The 20410-nt window shown below is 38.4% G+C and overlaps 1 protein-coding gene across 2 annotated transcripts in view; it reads left to right on the top strand.

Moving 5' to 3' along the window:
• Positions 1-20410, top strand: part of CERS3 (ceramide synthase 3) — a 132131-nt gene that overhangs the window by 39624 nt on the left and 72097 nt on the right. For both annotated transcript variants that reach the window (XM_079913516.1, XM_079913517.1), the window contains exons 4-5: positions 9571-9688; positions 15533-15651. In XM_079913516.1, the coding sequence (XP_079769642.1) occupies positions 9571-9688; positions 15533-15651 (237 nt within the window). The remainder of the gene's footprint in view (positions 1-9570; positions 9689-15532; positions 15652-20410) is intronic.

Here is a 20410-nt window from a genome sequence, read left to right as displayed (position 1 = left end):
TGCTATAGTTTCCTTCATTTATTTTTCATTTATTTCTGATCTGATTTTTATGATTTCTTTCCTTCTGCTAACTTTGGGTTTTTTTTTTTTCTTCTTTCTCTAATTGCTTTAGGTGCAAGATTAGGTTTTTTATTCGAGATGTTTCCTGTTTCTTAAAGTAGGATTGTATTACTATAAACTTCCCTCTTAGAACTGCTTTTGCTGCATCCCATAGGTTTTGGGTCGTCGTGTCTCCATTGTCATTTGTTTGTAGGTATTTTTTTATTTCCTCTTTGATTTCTTCGGTGATCGCTTCGTTATTAAGTACTGTATTGTTTAGCCTCCATGTGTTTGTATTTTTTACAGATGTTTTCCTGTAATTGATATCTAGTCTCATAGCATTTTGGTCGGAAAAGATACTTGATACAATTTCAATTTTCTTAAATTTACCAAGGCTTGATTTGTGACCCAAGATATGATCTATCCTGGAGAATGTTCCATGAGCACTTGAGAAAAGTGTGCATTCTGTTGTTTTTGGATGGAATGTCCTATAGATATCAATTAAGTCCATCTTGTTTAATGTATCATTTAAAGCTTGTGTTTCCTTATTTATTTTCATTTTGGATGATCTGTCCATTGGTGAAAGTGGGGTGCTAAAGTCCCCTACTATGAATGTGTTACTGTTGATTTCCCCTTTAATGGCTGTTAGTATTTGCCTTATGTATTGAGGTGCTCCTATGTTGGGTGCATAAATATTTACAATTGTTATATCTTCTTCTTGGATCAATCCCTTGATCATTATGTAGTGTCCTTCTTTGTCTCTTGTAATAGTCTTTATTTTAAAGTCTATTTTGTCTGATATGAGAATTGCTACTCCAGCTTTCTTTTGGTTTCCATTTGCATGGAATATCTTTTTCCATCCCCTCACTTTCAGTCTGTATGTGTCTCTAGGTCTGAAGTGGGTCTCTTGAGACAGCATATATATGGGTCTTGTTTTTGTATCCATTCAGCCAATCTGTGTCTTTTGGTGGGAGCATTTAGTCCATTTACATTTAAGGTAATTATCGATATGTATGTTCCTATTCCCATTTTCTTAATTGTTTTGGGTTCGTTATTGTAGGTCGTTTCCTTCTCTTGTGTTTCTTGCCTAGAGAAGGTCCTTTAGCATTTGCTGTAAAGCTGGTTTGATGGTGCTGAACTCTCTCAGCTTTTGCTTGTCTGTAAAGGTTTTAATTTCTCCATCAAATCTGGATGAGATCCTTGCTGGGTAGAGTAATCTTGGTTTTGGGTTTTTCTCCTTCATCACTTTAAATATATCCTGCCAGTCCCTTCTAGCTTGCAGAGTTTCTGCTGAAAGATCAGCTGTTAACCTTATGGGGATTCCCTTGTGTGTTATTTGTTGTTTTTCCCTTGCTGCTTTTAATATGTTTTCTTTCTATTTAATTTTTGACAGTTTGATTAATATGTATCTTGGCGTGTTTCTCCTTGGATTTATCCTGTATGGGACTCTCTGTGCTTCCTGGACTTGATTAACTATTTCCTTTCCCAGATTAGGGAAGTTTTCAACTATAATCTCTTCAAATATTTTCTCAGTCCCTTTCTTTTTCTCTTCTTCTTCTGGAACCCCTATAATTCGAATGTTGGTGCATTTAAGGTTGTCCCAGAGGTCTCTGAGACTGTCCTTAGTTCTTTTCATTCTTTTTTCTTTATTCTGCTCTGCAGTAGTTATTTCCACTATTTTATCTTCCAGGTCACTTATCCGTTCTTCTGCCTCAGTTGTTCTGCTACTGATCCCTTCTAGAGTATTTATTTTATTTATTTATTAATTTATTTTTCTGCAGTACATGGGCCTTTCACTGCTGTGGCCTCTCCCTTTGCGGAGCACAGGCTCCAGACACGCAGGCTCAGCAGCCATGGCTCACAGGCCCAGCCAGTCCGTGGCATGTGGGATCGTCCCAGACCAGGGCATGAACCCGCGCCCCCTGCATCGGCAGGCGGACTCCCAACCACTGTGCCACCAGGGAAGCCCGATCTAGAGTGTTTTTAATTTCATTTATTGTGTTGTTCATCATTGCTTGTATCTTTAGTTCTTCTAGATCCTTGTTAAATGTTTCTTGCATTTTCTCTATTCTATTTCCAAGATTTTGGATCATCTTTACTATCATTATTCTGAATTCTTTTTCATGTAGACTGCCTATTTCCTCTTCATTTGTTAGGTCTGGTGGGTTTTTATCTTGCTCCTTCATCTGCTGAGTGTTTTTCTGTCTTCTCATTTTGCTTATCTTACTGTGTTTGGGGTCTCCTTTTCGCATGCTGCAGGTTCATAGTTCCCGTTGTTTTCGGTGTCTGTCCCCAGTGGCTAAAGTTGGTTCAGTGGGCTGTGTAGGCTTCCTGGTGGAGGGGACTAGTGCCTGTGTTCTGGTGGATGAGGCTGGATCTTGTCTTTCTGGTGGGCAGGTCCACCTCTGGTGGTATGTTTTGGGGTGTCTGTGGACTTATTATGATTTTAGGCAGCCCCTCTGCTAGTGGGTGGGGTTGTGTTCCTGTCTTGCTAGTTGTTTGGCGTAGGATGTCCAGCACTGTATCTTGGTGGTCGTTGAGTGAAGCTGGGTGCTGGTGTTGAGATGGAGATCTCTGGGAGTTTTTTGCCGTTTGATATTATGTGGAGCTGGGAGGTCTCTTGTGGACCAGTGCCCTGAAGTTGGCTCTCCCACCTCAGAGGCACAGCACTGACTCCTGGCTGCAGCACCAAGAGCGTTTCATCCACATGGCTCTCTTCTCTTCGAACCTGCTAGGCACTGGTTTGGCCCAGACCTGCTGGGATCAGACGAGACCACATAATTTGTGCCGTACCTGCCAAGGAGCAAGTCTTCTTTAAATTAATGCTTTGACTGTAGATATGATCCTCATATCCACAAATATGCTATGGATATGTATTTTTATCCATTGTGTATACTTATCCACCCTTTATCTCTCACATGATTCCCTAGAGGGGAATGTTATACTTTGTTTGGCTTTGAGATTGGTTGTATTCCCGTACTGAATAAATCTTCTTTTCTTAATCCTGCTTTGCTTTTTTATTTTTGCTAATTTCTTCATTTCTAATATTTGAGGAGATAACATTGAGTGAGTGTGATTGAGAACCCTGCCATATTAAACCATTTTGTATTTGCATTATTCTACTAGTAAAGACAGTGAGTGTTTTCTCCAATAAAAATTTTTAACTAGTAGGTTAGATAAATGACCCAATTCTGTTATTTATCCAAAATCCTGTCATATATGTTTTTTGAGTCTTTGTTAGTTTTAAGATCATCTAAGTTTTTGTTTTATTTGGAACTTTTATGCAGAGGGGGAGTTAATCATATTCCTTGAACCACAGCATGTCTTTGGTCTGTATTAGATCTCTTTTGATTGATTGACTGATTTCAATTAACTTTTTCATTAACTACCTTTTATCCTCATTTCCTAGTCCTGTTGCCATTCTTGCTGTAGGTATTTGATGGCTTTTTGTTTGTATAACCCAGTCAAACATGAGAATGAACATAAAGTACATGTATTGTTAGTTGACATAAATGGTATAGTAAGAAGACCTTCTTCCATATCTTCTTTTTTTTTTAATATAGCACTGTGCTTTATGATCTATCCACATTGCTCTGTGTACATATGGTGCATAATAAGTTTGTTTTTTATGTCTCTGAAATGTATAGGTCATTTTCAGGAGAACTTAGGCCATCTGGAAGTTGGATTGGCTTATATATTTTATCAGAGTATTTTAGGAAAATTTTTTTATTTTTATTTTTTTATTTTTGGCCATGCAGTGTGGCATGTGGGATCTTAGTTCCCTTATCAGGGATTGAACCCATGCCCCATGCATTGGGAATGTGGAGTCTCAACCACTGGACCGCCAGGGAAGTCCCTAGGAAAATTGTTATTCAACTCCGTGGTTATAAACAATGAATTTAAGGGTTAAATGATCATTCATAACTAAAATTTCCAGCATTTAATTAAACACAGAAACTTCTAAGTAAGTACTAGAATAGCCTGACCCGGCAGATAATGGAGCCTTTGTTAGAAATGAAGGAAGAATAGGGACATATCATGCTTTTAAAAAATCATCTTTACTGAGGTATGATTTACATACAAGAAAGTTCATCCAAAATTTGACACATTTTGACAAAAGTAAACAGTCATGTAACTATCACCACGATTATGATATAGGAGATTTCCATTGGCTGAAAACACCCCTGTACCCTATTCAGTTAATCCTCTTCCTACTTACTATCTCCTCACAATCACTAAAATGCTTTCTGTCAGTATAATTTTGCCTTTTCTAAGATTTCCTATAGATGGAATCATATAGATTATAGTCTTTTGTGTCTGATTTCTTTCACTTAGCATAATGCTTTTGAGATTTTTTTCATGTCATTATATGTATCAATGATTCCTTGTCATTTCTGAGTAGTCTCAACATATTGATATATTGCAATTTATTATCCTTTAATTAGTTGATGGAAATTTGGATTCTTTACAGTTTTTGGCTATAATGAATAAAACTTCTCTGAATATTTGAATAGAAGAATTTGGGCATATGCTTTTATTTCTCTTGTTAAATTGCTAAAATGTTCTTCAAAAGACATTGTTAATGTATGTGTATCTATACAATAGATTATTTGGCAATAAAAAGGACTGAACTCCAAATGCGTCCAAATACATTGATGTATCTCAAAAACATTAAACTCAATGAAAGAAGCCAGGCACAAGCAACCACATATTGTATGATTCCATTATGTTAAATATCCACAAAAGGTACAGCTATAAAGACAGGAAGTAGATTAGTGACTGCCTGTGGCATGATTAACAGGAAAGAGGGACTAACGTAAATATGTATGAGGTATTATAGTGGATGATGAAAATGTTCTAAAGCTGACTCATGGTGATAATGTACAGCTTGGTAAATTTAATAAAAAAGAAAAAAATCACTGAGTAGTATACTTGAAAATGGTGAATTATATGATATGTAAAAATGCATTAATTGTTATTTTTAAAAGATGTCAGTAAAATTAAAAGATAAGACAGACTAGGAGAAAATGTGAACAAAACATATATCTGATGAGGGACTTAAATTCAGAATATATAACTCAATAATATATTAAATTCAGAATATGTAACTCAATAATAAATAACTTGATTTTTTTTAATGGGCAGAATATTTGAGCAGAAACCTCACCAAAGGAGATATACAAATAGCAAGTAAACACATAAAAAGATGTTCAACATCATTAGTCATTAGTAAAATGCAAATTAAAACCACTACACACTGAAAGTTAACAAAAATGTCAGAGTAAGGGCCTCTGAAAATTTTCTCCTTCCTAAAATCAGAAAACTAGCAAAAACTGTCAAGATCAACTTTTCAAAATTTAGAATTAGTCAAAGACTTGCAGCAATCTGGAGAGTGTTATTTAAGAAAAATAGCTGACTGTTGGAAAGAACAGCAAGCTTTGTGGCATTTTAACTTGCCCTATTTCTGTCCTTACCTTTCTTCCTCTGTGATAGTCTTGAAAAACCAACAGCCCACAATTTCAGTGGAAACCAGCAGCCTGGCAGCCGTTGAAGGAAGCAGAACAGAGTTGGAGCTCCTTCAAAGCATCATTCCCAAAAAGCTGTCATTACCTGACCTGTCTAGTGGTTCCCTGGAAGGGCATTACTCACAAGCTGTCTTTGTTTGCCTTTTTCCTTGGGGAGAAGAAGGGTGCTTGTCTAAAACAATTAAATGCAATCGATTAACTTTGGAACTGCCTGAGGTAATGGATAGCAGTTGGGGCAAACAATAAACTAACAGCTTTTCTTTTTAAAGGATAAGCTGGGAAATGATATGTCCATAGGGGGTTTTGAAAAGCTCTGACTTATTCTTGGAAATTAGAAGACCACTTGAATTTGTAGAGCTTTGGGCATGCCCAGGGCCATCCACATGCTCAGGTAAGACCTTAGTAGACCTTAAGTTCTCACCTCTGGATGACCTTGAGGCTCTGTGCAAACAGGAAGTGAAGGCTAAGGCAGAGTTGCCCACTATCTTAGTGTTGAAGGTGTGCCCTGAAACATACACAGAGCCCCTTGGTAAACACTGGAAGACTTATTGGTTCCAGGCATTTAAGGAAATATCTGTCTAATCATTAGGAGACCACTAAGCTAACCTAATAGATACTTTAGTGCCCACACATGACAAAGAATACAGACTTTACAGATCAGTTCAAAAATGTAAACAAACAAATGGACAACAACAAACTCTGAGTATGGGGATAATCTGATTTCCAGAGTTGTCACATTATATTATTAAACTTGTCCACTTTTCAACAAAAAATTATAAGACATGCAAAGAAACAAGAAAGTATGGCCCATACACAGGAAAAAAACAGCAATCAATAGCTGACTTAAAGACAAGACTTTAAGTCAGCTATTTTAAATATGTTCAGAGAACTAAAGAAAACCATGCTTAAAAACTAAGGAAAGAATGAGAACAATGTCTCACTAAATTAAGAATATCAATAAAGAGATAAAAATTATAAAAAGAAATCAAATAGAAATTGGGACTTGAAAAGTACAATAACTTATATTAAAAATTCACTGGAGGGCCTTAACAGCATATTTGAGCAGGCAAAAGAAAAAGTCAGCAGTCTGAGGAAAAAAAAAAATGTAGAAAAACAAAGAGCCTCAGAGGCCTGTGGGACACCATCAAGCACAGCAACATATGCATAACAGGAACTCCAGAAGAGGAGGAGAAAATGAACAGAATTGAAAATATTTGAAGAAATAATTGGCTAAAAATTTCCCAAAATTTGATGACAAACATTAATCTATATATCTAAGAAGCTAAACAAATTCCAAGTAGGATGAACTTAGAGAGATCCATATCTAGATACATCATAAGCAAAATGTTGAAAGACAAAGAAAGAATCTTGAAAGCAGCAAGAAAGGAGCATCTCATCACATAAAAGGGATCCTCAGTAAGATTGAATTGATTTCTCATCAACAACCATAGAAGCCAAAGGCAATGGGAGGACAAATAAAAGAAAGAAAAAACTGTCAAACAAGCACAACTATCCTTCAAAATGAAAGAGAAATTAAGACATTCCCAGATAAACAAAACCTGGAAGAATTTGTTGCTAAGCAGACCTACCCTATGAGAAATACTAAAGGGAGTCCTACAGGCTGAAATTAGAGGACACAGACATTAACTTGAATCCACATGAAGAAATAAAGAACACCAGTAAAGTTACCTACATAAGAAATAAAAAGAAAATATAAATGCATTTTTTGCTTGTAACATGTTTTTCTCCTATCTGATTTATAAGGCAACTGCATAAAATAGTAATCATAAATGTATGTTGATGTGAACACAATTTATAAATATATAATTTATATGACAGTAACAGCACAGAGAGGAGAGATCATGGAATTTTTGTATAGTGCTGAAATTATTTGGCTATTAATCTGAGCTAGGAGGTTATAAATTAAGATGTTAATTGTAATCCCTAGATGAACCACTAAGAAGGTAATTTTTAAAAACAGTAAAAAAAAAAAATTTAAAAAGTACGCCAGAATATCTATTTAACACAGAACAAGATAGTAATAGAAGATATGAGAAACAAAAAGGCATAAGCTATACAGAAAATAAATAGCAAAATGGCAGATATAAATCCTGTCTTATCAGTAATTAAATGTAATTTACATTAAATGTAAATGAATTAAATACTCCAACTAAAAGGCATAGATAGGAGGACTTGATAGATATATATGATCCAACTATATGGCTTCTACAAGAGAAACACTTTAGGTTCAAAGAAATAAATAGGTTGAAAGTAAAAGGATGAGAAAATATATACCATGCAAGCAGTAACCAAAAGAGAGCTGGAGTGGCTATACTAATACCAGACAATTTAACAGCCTTTAAATTGTTATTAGAGACAAAGGACATTTTATACTATAACAGGGTAAATCTATCAAGAAGATATAACATTTATAAATATATATGTAACTGGCAACATAGTCCCAAAAACGTGAAGCAAAAACAAACAGAATTGAAGGGAGAAATCGACAATTCAACAATAACAGTTGTAGACTTCAGTACCCCATTTTCAATAATGGATAGAACAACTAGGCAGAAAATCAACAAGAAAATAGAAGACTTGATTAACATTATAAATGAACTAGACCTAACAGACATCTGTAGAGCACACCACCAATAATAGCAGAATACACATTCTTCTCGTGTGCACAAGGAACATTCTCCAGAATAGACCACGTGTAAACCATAAAACAAATCTCAATACATGTGAGAGGATTGAAATCGTACAAAGCATGTTTTCTGATCACAATGGAGTGAAATTAGAAGTCCATAACAGAAGGAAATTGAGAAATAAGCAAATATGTGGAAATTAAACAGCATACTTCTAAATAACCAATGGGTCAAAGGAGAAATCACACGGTAAATTAGCAAATAGTTTGAGATGAGTGAAAAAGAAAGCACCATACGAAAACTTATGAGATTCAGCAAAAGCAGTGCTTAGAGGGACATTCATAGCTGTAAACACCTATATTTAAAAAGAAGAAAGATCTCAAATCAATACCTTCTACCTTAAAAAACAAGGGGAAAAAGCAAACTAAATTTATAATAAGCAGAAGTTAGGAAATAAAAACTAGAATGTAAAAATCAATAAAAACCACCACACATGCAATAGAATTGCAATAGAATTTAAAATTAAAAAGACTGGCAATACCATCTACTGGCAGAGATATGGAATAACTGGAACTCTGGCACCTTATTGATGGGAATGTAAAATAGTGCAGACACTTTGGAAAACATTGGGCCAGTTTCTTATAAAGTTAAACGTATACTTGCCATACAACCCATCAATCCCTTTCCTAGATATTTACCCAAGAGTCATGCCATTTTTCATAAGTTAGAACTTCAAATAGGGACATAATAATTTCTTGAAGATAGTATCACCAAAGAAAACCATAATAACAAAACTATTATTTATTTTAATCCCTGGTAGTCTTAAAAATGAAACTCTAAGTAAAATGGCTTATCTCAGTTCCTGGATCTTGTATATAAATATATTTGGGTTTACATAAAATGGATTTTAGAACTGTGCAAGTACAGTTGACCCTTGAACAACAAGGGTTTGAACTGCAGGCTCCACGTATAAGCAGAATTTTTACAATAGTAAGTACTACAGTACTAGATCTACAGTTGGTTGAATCCATGGATGTGGAACCTCGGATATGGAGGAACCACTTACACGGGGGCTGACTATAAGCTATACAAGGAGGATTTTCAACTGTGCTGCTGAGGGTTGATACCCCTAACCCCCATGTTGTTAAAGAGTCAACTATATTTTATTTTTTTAAGTTATTGCGTGTATAAAAGTTCTCAAATTTTGCTATCTTTGAGTTTCTGTAAGGCAGATACTGGCTTTAGATAGCCCAATGACTGATCTTTCATTTGGAATCTAAAATTACAGCTTGAGTTTTCTGGTGACATTGTGAATTCATTCTCAGATTTTGAACTTACTTTTGTTCATATTTTTGTAGGTTTATTGCTTCACCTCTAGCAAAAACAATTGGCATTAAAGAGGAAGTCCGAAAGAAGATTATACCAAATACTGTTTTAGAGAATTTTTTCAAACATTCCACAAGGAAACCATCTCAAGTAAGTACAGATTCTTCGTTTTTGGATTTTAAAATCTCCTTTCTTAATGTTTCAATCATCTGTGGTTTACCTTATCTGTGCAAAAAAATCTGTTTCAGTTGAGCAGCAAATGACTTGAATCATTTGATTTTTTTTTCTTTATTGATAAGTTATACAGCATTCTGAGCATAATATAAAATGACAAATAAATATTATAATATAAAACTACAAACATTGCTAGTGTTGAATGCTAACAATCAATGCCATAATTTGGGTGTACATGTCAAAATTTAATTTTTAATGGTAGCATATATACAAATATACTAATGAAAAAAGATCATTGTTAAGGCAGAGTTGCCCATATCTGACACTTTTGATAATTGTGACACCATCAATATACACTACACACACTATGAAAGTGTCTATTGGGTGGCTTTCCTGAGCAGGACACTTTACTTTATCCAAGGCCTCGAAATACTCAGAAATATACTGTGCCCCTACCCACTCCCCAGAGATAGAACAGTTAGGAGAGTCACAAATCTCTTCTCAATATGAGATGTACTTGATGAAATGTTATGGTGCGCTGCATGTTTACGCCACAGAAAATGGCTTTAACCTAAAAGTTATATTTAAAAATAATAGTGTCTAAGCAAGTCTAGTTATACACCCATATTTAAATGAGAGATGAAATAAAAACTTCTCCAAAAGTGGCACACCCTCTATGATGAATACAGACATCTCTCACCAGTAATTTAAAAGTCAAAAGTATGTGCTAACACAATTTTAGGATAGATAGATTTTTAAGGTCCTGAACTTGTCTGCTGAATTCACTTGCTTTTCCTATGAGCCTTTCTATCACTGGTCTGGTGGGCTCCCTGCACAAAGAAGCCACGTTGAGGTCTGACCACATAGCACCAGGCATCATGTTCAGAGTTGTTCACAGCTAGCCAGCACTGTCTCTAACTTGTTCTGCCCTCAACTTCTGCATGTGCCTTTTTTCCTAAAATGAGGACAGTCTGACAAGCCATCTCCACGTGTTCTTTATTTCCTTGTGCTCTAAAAGACTGCAGTCATTCATCTAAATACTGTTGTTACCACTGGTGATAATAATGCCTAAACATCATTTCATGTTTTTCAGACGGGAAATTATTTAGCTGTGTTTATGAAAAGTTAGGACTCTTTCAGAGAGTCCTTATTATCCTTCTCTGTTTCTCTCTGAGAATAACTAACCTTGGTAATACCTTGCAATAAAACATGAAGAACAGTGGTAGCTATCAGTTACTTGCTGTGCTTGCTGTACAGCTTTTTAGGATATTTTAAAATATGTAGAAAATTTGGCTCTTATCAAGTTTCTCTGCTATGGAGAGAAATTAGCCATGTGACAGTTAAAGAAAGACTAAGAAAAGCTGAAAGAGATTTAGAGATTAGGTCATCTTTCCTCTTTATGATCAAGATGAGGAAACTAAGGTCAACAGAGGAAATGACCTGTCCTAGGTCATGCGGCTAATCAGTGGCTAAATCCCCAGCTGGACCCTGGCCCATGGCTCCCTGTCGAGTGCTGTTTCTACTATGCCCAAATGATGTCTTTATCTGTGAATAGAATGTTAAAAATATATTTCAGAGTCTGGAGCTGTGTGTGTAAGTATTTGTTCTAACTCAATTGACAGTACACCATGGCTTAGTGTAGATATAATTTGGACATTTGCATCAAGTAAAAGAAATGTTATATATCAACTTCAAGTGTTAGAAAGCTTCCTCTACTAAACCATGAAGATGAAGGGACATAATTAAAACACCTAATTTATATTGCTCATAGATTACAAAATCAAGGCAGTATTTGTATAACAGATCAAGATGACAAGTTGGCCAGTAAAATGCCCATAGAATAAAAGTACTAGAACTTCGGAAGATAGAAGAATATAGTAGAGGAATGCAAAGCACCTGCCTTAAGAGTGATTTCAGATGTGGAAACAAAATAATATCACAATACCTCCACACATTAACTTGGCCAGTGTCATACAGATAGCATTTTTGCTTAATTTATAGCTGAAGTAAGACAAGTTGCTGGGAGGACTAAAAAAAAATTTTGTGCTGATTCAAGGGATGGGTGGGTATTCCGAACCTGTAATCTCAAGGCACTGCAGTGGTAATACAGGTACCTAACACCTGACTTTATTAAAAGAAACTGCGGACACAAATCTGAGGATGCTTCTTCAGCTGCAATAGACTGTACCAATAAAAACAAAAACATTTCAGTATATACAGTATCAATTCTGGACTGGTTAGCACAGAAGGGTATAACATGGTATTAATGAGGTCCAAAATGCTGTACACATGAACCTCCATTGGGAGTTGTTTTGTTTTGTTTTTTTCATTTTAAAAAATTTTTTAGCTGCGCCATGCGGCACGTGGGATCTTAGTTCCCTGAACAGGGATCAAACCCACACCCCCTGCATTGGAAGCGTGGAGTCCCTGGACTGCCAGGGAAGCCTCTCTATTGAGAGTTTTGATCTGCGATTTCGCACACTTCTTTTGTGACTGTGTATGTGCAGCTATGTGTCCACTGTTTTTATATGTGCGTGTTTCGCTCTGTGTGTATCTCAATGACAACTTCAAGATGTACTGAGAGAGAACCATGATAACATACCAATATCTCTGGCCAGCAGATCAATTTTCCTGCTGTTGGTAAAATGAAGGAACAGCAGAACTTATTAACTAGCCCATTTCCTCAGAAAAATCATGTTGAGAACTGCTGCAGAACAAATGAGTGTGTAGTTCTGTAAGATGTCTAAAGAAAATGTGGTGCCATAAGGCTGACATAAAGCAGGTATTGTGGTCCACGGGGCATTCCAGTTTGCTAGCTTGTCTCAACCACAGATTCAAACATTTTTAGGGCAAACAGCTCTCTAGTCCAGTTTATTTTATGGGTGAGAGTCAAAGAATTCGAGTGGCTCCTCCACAGTCCCAGAGGGTTGGTTTTTGCATCAAGTAGCCAGGCCTCATAGCCCCATTTGGTGCTCTTCCTTCAGGCCACACTACTTCTCCCTGAGGTTCTGCTTGAGAGCCTTTCCCTTCTACAGACACACACTCTATCGTGTCAGGCTAAAAACATGGATTGTGAGAAAAGACTGTGTGTGGAGGTGAGCAAATTAACCACTCTGAGCCTCAGTTTCCCCTTCTGTGAGCTGAGCATGTTAACAGCACTTACCTCACAGGACTCTCAATTCAGAGATTGAATTGAGTACTTAGAATAGTGCCCAGCACACACTCAAGGTCAGCTGTTGTTATTTGTAGTCTGTGTCTATCATATAGACTTCTCCAGGAGCGTTCTCAAATATGTCTTCCCAACTTAAATTATCCCAAGAGAATGTCATTTGTTTCCTATTTATGCTTGTTTGTATTTCCATAACATCTTACACAATTTTCTGTACATAGTAGGTGTTCAGTAAAATGCTTGTTTCGTGTATCATTAACAAAATACTACTAAAGACTTTTGTTTGCAAGATGATTTCTATCCCAATAAAATTGTAGGTCTATGAGGCCAGTATTGCCAAGACTTTCAACCAGATTCATCTGTGCTCCAAATCAGAAAAAAAAAAATGCTTCAGATCATGTTTGATCACTGTCTTCTAGAAGCATTTATTCAGCAGGTATCTGTAGAAATGATGGGATAATAAAATTGGATTGTTCTCAGATCTGGGAAAATTCCAGTGTGAGGACAGGGACTTTGCTCACTGCTGAACACCGTCTCCACCTCTGCTCACTCCTGGCACTTCATTCTTTACACCTGCAAGAGGGAGACTTCAAAATGCAAACATTCTGTAACCTACAGATAAATTCCAGGCAAGGCCCTTCTTGCTGTGGCCTTAGCCCCATCTTTCCTCCTCACCTCTCTGTATGTTTCCACCCTGCAAGGCCTCTATCTGTCCCTCAAGTGCCCCCAACTCCCCCATGTTCTCATCTCCAGACAACCTTACATGCTGCCAGGACACTCCTTCTTCATCCTCTCCTTCTTGGGGCATTTTTCAGGGTTCAGCATAAGTGTAACTTCCAGGAACTGCCTATGTAAAGTTAGGTCCCATGGTACCGTTATCCTCCCCTATCTCAGCACTCATGATATTTTATTAGAATCCTTTGTTGCATTTTCTGACTTCCTCACCAGACAGACTTTACTCTGTGAAGGGGAGGCCCATACTGGTCTTTTTCATTTAGATCTCCAAGAGAAAGCAGAATGCCTGCAGAAAGTAGACACCGATAAATAGTTGCCAATTCAGTCTTGTCAAAAACAAACCAAAACAACAACAACAAAAAACAGCAGGTGAACCCTTGGCCTACAAAATAATAGGTATTAGAGAGGATAATTTACAAGGAAACAGAGTATAATGTGGGCTATATCTTGGTTTTGTTCTGTTTTGCTTTCTTTCTCTAGATTAAGTAATAGGCTAGCAGTTCAGTAGGTATGTAGTTGCAATTAGTCCTTTGCCTGTCTTCAGCACGAGAGCTTCTTGAGGAATTTTATCTACTGTTGTCCTGTGCGCCTGAACAATTATGTAAACTATACACAATAACATAGCAGAAGCTCCACGACTGATCACAGACAGCTGGGTGTGCAGCCAACTGGCCCATGGTCAGGCTTTGTTTGACCTTCACCAATCTTGGTCCATGATTGGTTTAAATTTACTTTAAACTTAAACATTTAAATTTAAGCATTAAATTTTAAAGTAAATACAACATAAAAAAAAAAAAAAACCTAGCGATTTCACATCAGATTTCTGGGACTGCACTTTCACTCTGGGAGCCATCAGTCAGAGCTGGGTCGCCACTGTCCCTTTGGGATGGGCCATGTGCTTTCCTGTTGGCTGCATCCATATGGCTCCTGCTTATTTCCTCAAAACTGAGGCTGAGGGACAATTTTATTTTTCTCCTACCAAAGTTAGGAGTAAGCTGAAATATTTCTTGTACTCAACATAGGAAAACGAAAGATAAAGAAGACTGATGTCTCAAAAAATATTACAGAGCTTATTTCCTTGTGGAAGTGGAAAGTACTGTAGGTTTAACATATAAAGCATGTCTGTGTTGAAAGAATAAAACTTAAAATCCCACCATGAAGCAGACCTGGTCCTCTCAATCATTTTGGGTTCTTGTTTGGCCCTGGGAGAACTTCAAATCTGTGACCTTTGAGCTAATCCATCATCCATATTATTTTCAATTTTAAATCATAACCTACAACCTCTGCCTTCCAGAGGAGAAGCAATCGTCATTATTATAGTCAGCAATCCTTAATCATTTTTTACAATTTGAATTATTTCAGATTAGTTTGAAATAGGCTGTACATCTGATTAAATGTGAAACTTTTGGATCTGGTAGAAAGATTGTGTGAAATAACAGAAAAGACAGGAGCCTAAGTTCTTGTTTTCACTTTGCTACTGGTTTTAGGTCTTGGACAAGTTGTTAAAACCCTTGGAGTTCCATTTTTTTCATAAGAAAGAATGAAGAGATTGGGTTTGATTGACATCTTAAACTACACTACTCTACCTGGAACCTAGGAGGCCCTAAATAAAATTGGCTGAATGAGTGAGCCACATATTAACTTGAATATATGGGTTGCTACCAACTTACAGAGAATTGGTCTTTCTTAACAACTCAGAGTTCTGGGAACTAACATTCTCTCTGTTTTGAGGTGTGTGTGTGTGTGTGTGTGTGATTCCATGAGCAAAAGAGGTAAATGCACTGGCTCAAGGTCTAATGCAGAACTCTCTCCTCTCCAGTGCACAAGCACTTGTAACCCAATCTCACTGTCTTTTGACTGCCTGCCACCCTGACTCTACTCTTAAGCACTCATTCATTTGTTTCATCCCCTTTCAGACTGATATTTATGGACTGGCAAAAAAGTGTAACTTGACAGAGCGCCAGGTTGAAAGATGGTTTAGGAGTCGGCGGAATCAAGATAGGCCTTGCAGGATGAAGAAATTCCAAGAAGCTTGGTAAGAAGGACAGTTAAAGCTTTTGAAATGGTACAGTTTTATATGGAGCAGAATAGTCATCTCAGAAGGCATCCTTAGGATGCAGCAGAAGAAGGGTTTGAACCCTCTCTGTCACTTACCAATCAGGAATTTAATGCTAGTCACTCATCCACCTCTTGTGCTTCACTTTCCTTCTCTATGAAACAAGGTAAGCTATGAACTCTCTTAGTTGAACAGGAGATGTTATGTACTTATCTTTAAAGTCCAGAAAAATCATAAAAATGTCTTAACCTGGTGTTTATCTTTTCTAGGGTATCAGTTGGCCCTAGCTCATCTGACTATCGCCTGTTTCTAATCACATTACTCTATCACATTACAAGAGCAGAGAATGTCTGAGAGGGTGCTGTCCTCTCTCAACACTGATGGAGAGGACTTCTTTCTGTCTCACTTGGCTCTTACTCCACCCCTGCCTATGGACTGGGCAGCCAGTTCCTCTGGGTTTCTGCCTGGTTTAGTAGGGGGTCAGGATGAGCTGGGCAACACATAGGGTTTTTGCAGAGCTGACTGCTTCAAATACGTTCTGAGTGCAGTGAGACTGTACCACACTTATTTTTGGCTTCATTACAACTCTGTTTTTTTTTTTTTTCTCTTTGCAGAGTATTATAGTATCGATACTTTAGGTTACTCCCTTGGTGGCAAAAACTGACACCTGTGCCAAAAAGAGGGTCTAGGTCATTGCTCTTACTTTGTTCCTCTTCTTTACATCCAGACAATGCCTGTTAGTTGGGAAATTTTTTTTTTTTTTTTTGCAGTACGCGGGCCTCTCACTGCTGTGGCCTCTCCCACTGCAGAGCACAGGCTCCGGACGCGCAGGCTCAGCGGCCATGGCTCACGGGCCTAGACGCTCCGCGGCATGTGGGATCTTCCCGGACCAGGGCACGAACCCATGTCCCCTGCATCAGCAGGCGGACTCTCAACCACTGTGCCACCAGGAAAGCCCAGTTGGGAAATTTTGATGCCACATTCTCATGCCAATAGCATTCCTTCTTTTTGCCTGTTTCTTAAGGTCCTCACATTGCCTAGTGACTTTCACCAGATGTTTTTGTTTTGATGGTAAAATGGATAGGGAGCTGGCATAAGACTCTCAAATAAAGAAACCAAGCCTGTGGAAGGCTAAACTTTAATGACTTTAAACTACCTATGCATTGCCGAGTACAGCCATCCTGCTGTGAAACTGATGATGTTTAGAGGCACAGACCAAGTCTTCATGGTGTCTCGAGACTTTTTTCCTCATCAGCAGGCTTCCATTGCCTTTCCCACAGTGGCTAGAGGTATATGACCTGGTTTGTTTTCCAACTGCTTCTCTCTGAGTTTTAGCTCTTGAGAGATTGGTTAATATTGTGTTTCTGCTATGTCAGCTTGGCCCAAGTGAATCTCTCTGGACCGTCACTACAAAACACTACAAACTGGAGCTGTTTTCACATTACATCTTCCTGTTTTTCTGCTATCATTCATTTATTCTTTCTTTCTTTCTATCAAATGATTCTTATCTTAAATAAAGTCCCCAGGCAGGGACTAACTCTCAGCCTCTGAGCTGAATCATACTGCAGTGAAATTCTGGGAATTTCTTATACATTATAGTGCCTTCCAGTTTATAAATAATCTTGGATTGATCCTCCTAGCAACAGTGTGAGGCAGTCAGGGAAAGTGGGGCCCTGTTTGAGAAATGAGAAACTGCACATCATGTAGTTTAAGGAACTTGCTCAAGGTCGCCGGGCTGTTGGGCGCCTGTTGCCCTTAGGCCTTCTGACTCCTTTTCTGATACTCTTTCTGCTCACTGTACTGCCCCTGCCACCTAATGCTGACCTCTCAGAAGCAGGGAACCCTATATGTCAAGTAACTGGGTGAGAAGGACCCAACATTTGGAATCTAGCGGTCAGTGAGTCTGCTAGAAGTCAGCCACAGAGTTCAGGCTAGAGAAGGGAATTTCAAGTTGCTATTATCAATCAGTCAGGCAATGCAGAGGGTTGTGTGGACCATCTTCTTGGTATGTGGCACTATCCTAGATCATATGGACTCGTAGATATTAAGAGGGAAGTAAAAGTGGAAGGTATGGTCACTGGCCTAAAGCAGCTAATCAGGGATATGAGACTATCACTTATGAAACCACAACATCTGTTGTTGTTCCATTCCCAATGGCACATGGGCCTGTATACCTGTGGTCTACAGTCATGTTCAGATGTGATCTGGGCATTCAGAGGAGGTGGTGTCAGCAGAGTTGGATACATTAGACAAAGGCTTTCTAGAGGTCAGGCATAAGCTGGACCTTGAGGGGAGGGATGGGTCAGATTTCCATAAGAAAAGAAAGCATGGGGGCTTCCCTGGTGGCGCAGTGGTTGCGGGTCTGCCTGCCAGTGCAGGGGACACGGGTTCGAGCCTTCGTCTGGGAGGATCCCACATGCCGCAGAGCAGCTGGGCCCGTGCGCCACAGCTACTGAGCCTGCGCTCTGGAGTCCGCAAGCCACAACTACTGAGCCCATGCGCCACAGCTACTGAAGCCTGCGCACCTGGGGCCCGTGCTCCACAACAGGGGAAGCCACCGCAATGAGGAGCCTGCGCACCGCAATGAGGAGTAGCCCCCGCTTGCCGCAGCTAGGGAGAGCCCGCATGCAGCAATGAAGACCCAACGCAGCAAAAATAAATAAAATAAGTTAATTTAAAAAAAAAAAGAAAGCATGATTTGAGGGCAGCATGTTTTAAGTAAAGCAAAGGCAGGAAGCAGTACAATGTATTCAGGAGACAGGAGTGAACCCACAATTTTATAATTTAACTTTTACATTATTCTTTAGCAATGTCACAAATATCAGGGAATTGTTAAAAGTTATTATGGATCAAATAAATAGACTAAAGCAAAGTACCAAGCTCTTTAATTGTATAGGGACTGCACTTTATTCCCTAGCTATGGGATGTGCTACAGGAATCATAGCAAGAGATACCTAGCCCAAGGCATTTTGGAAATCTCGGGAAACTTATTCTCCAACACAGAACTCTTACAAATTACTCTCCAACAGGCAGACACTTCTCCATATCAGGATGGATTAGTCTCTGAACATCTTAAGTTCAATGTATTATTTCCATGGTTACTTTATTTAAGGATGACCCCTAAGCCCTGTTTCACAGAATTCAGGATTTTAATCCATAGCGACTCCTTTATTTTTAAATCAAATTCCATATTAGCAGATCACTTTTCTTTTTAAAATAAGCATTTCCATTTAGCAATGAAAAGTTTAATAAAAACAGAGTAATTTCCAAGTATCTGTTGTATATAGGCAGTGGCGCCCCCCGGTGGTGGAGAGAGGCGCTCTCCTCCCGCTGGGTGGACTGCCGCTTGCCCAGCTGGCCCTCGGGCAGGTCCACTGCCTGCTTCATCCAGTTCCCCCACCGTTGAGCCCCATGTCCGTCCTGTCAGCGTCTCTCATGTCGCCCGAGTTCACTCCATCCAGATCCTCCCTGATCTCACCTGGCAGTCTCGTCTTTCAACATCACCATGTGAGTCTAACCAATTAATTTCTGGTTTTTTTTCCAAGAGTTTTTTTTTTTTTTTCCCCCTTACAATTATGTTTGTGTCAGCCATTCCTGGGGAAAAAAAAAAAAGGACATTTTACTGCCTTAGGTTCATTTGAAGCAAGGAAGATAGCATTGACAAGAACATCATCATTCAGCTCATGGTTAGTGAAGTGCAGCAGCTCCCAAGTTTTTGATTTCAGGACCCCTTTGTTCTCTTAAAAACTATTACAGAAAGAAGTTATACAGATTACCAGCAAACACATGAAAGGATGCTCAACGTCACTAATCATTAGAGAAATGCAAATCAAAACTACAATGAGGTTATCACCTCACACCAGTCAAAATGGCCATCATCACAAAATCTACAAACAATAAATGCTGGAGAGGGTATGGAGAAAAGGGAACCCTCTTGCACTGTTGTTGGGAATGTAAATTGATACAGCCACTATGGAGAACAGGATGGAGGTTCCTTAAAAAACTAAAAAAAGAACTACCATATGACCCAGCAATCCCACTACTGGGCATATACCCTGAGAAAACCATAATTCAAAAAGAGTCATGTACCACGATGTTCATTGCAGCTCTATTTACAATATCCAGGACATGGAAGCAACCTAAGTGTCCATTGACAGATGAATGGATAAAGATGATGTGACACATATATGCAGTGGAATATTACTCAGCCATGAAAAGAAATGAAATTGAGTTATTTGTAGTGAGGTGGAAGGACCTAGAGCCTGTCATACAGAGTGAAGTAAGTCAGAAAGAGAAAAACAAATACCGTATGCTAACACATATATATGGAATCTAAAAAAAAAAAAATTGTTTCTGTAGAACCTAGGGTAGGACAGGAATAAAGATGCAGATGTAGAGAATGAACTTGAGGATACGGGGAGGGGGAAGGGTAAGTTGGGACAGAGTGAGAGAGTGGCATGGACATATATACACTACCAAGTGTAAAATAGATAGCTAGTGGGAAGCAGCCGCATAGCACAGGGAGATCAGCTCGGTGCTTTGTGACCACCTAGAGGGGTGGGATAGGGAGGTTGGGAGGGAGACGCAAGAGGGATGAGATACGGGGATATAAGTATATGTATAGCTGATTCACTTTGTTATACAGCAGAAACTAACACACCATTGTAAAGCAATTATACTCCAATAAAGATGTTTTAAAAAAAAATACAGGATGCCCAGGTGAAGTTGAATTTCAGAT

This window comes from Stenella coeruleoalba, assembly GCF_951394435.1.
Source record: "Stenella coeruleoalba genome assembly, chromosome: 2".
Taxonomy (NCBI): domain Eukaryota; kingdom Metazoa; phylum Chordata; class Mammalia; order Artiodactyla; family Delphinidae; genus Stenella; species Stenella coeruleoalba.
The sequence above is the reverse complement of the archived record's forward strand: the minus strand, read 5'-3'. Positions and strand labels throughout refer to the sequence as shown.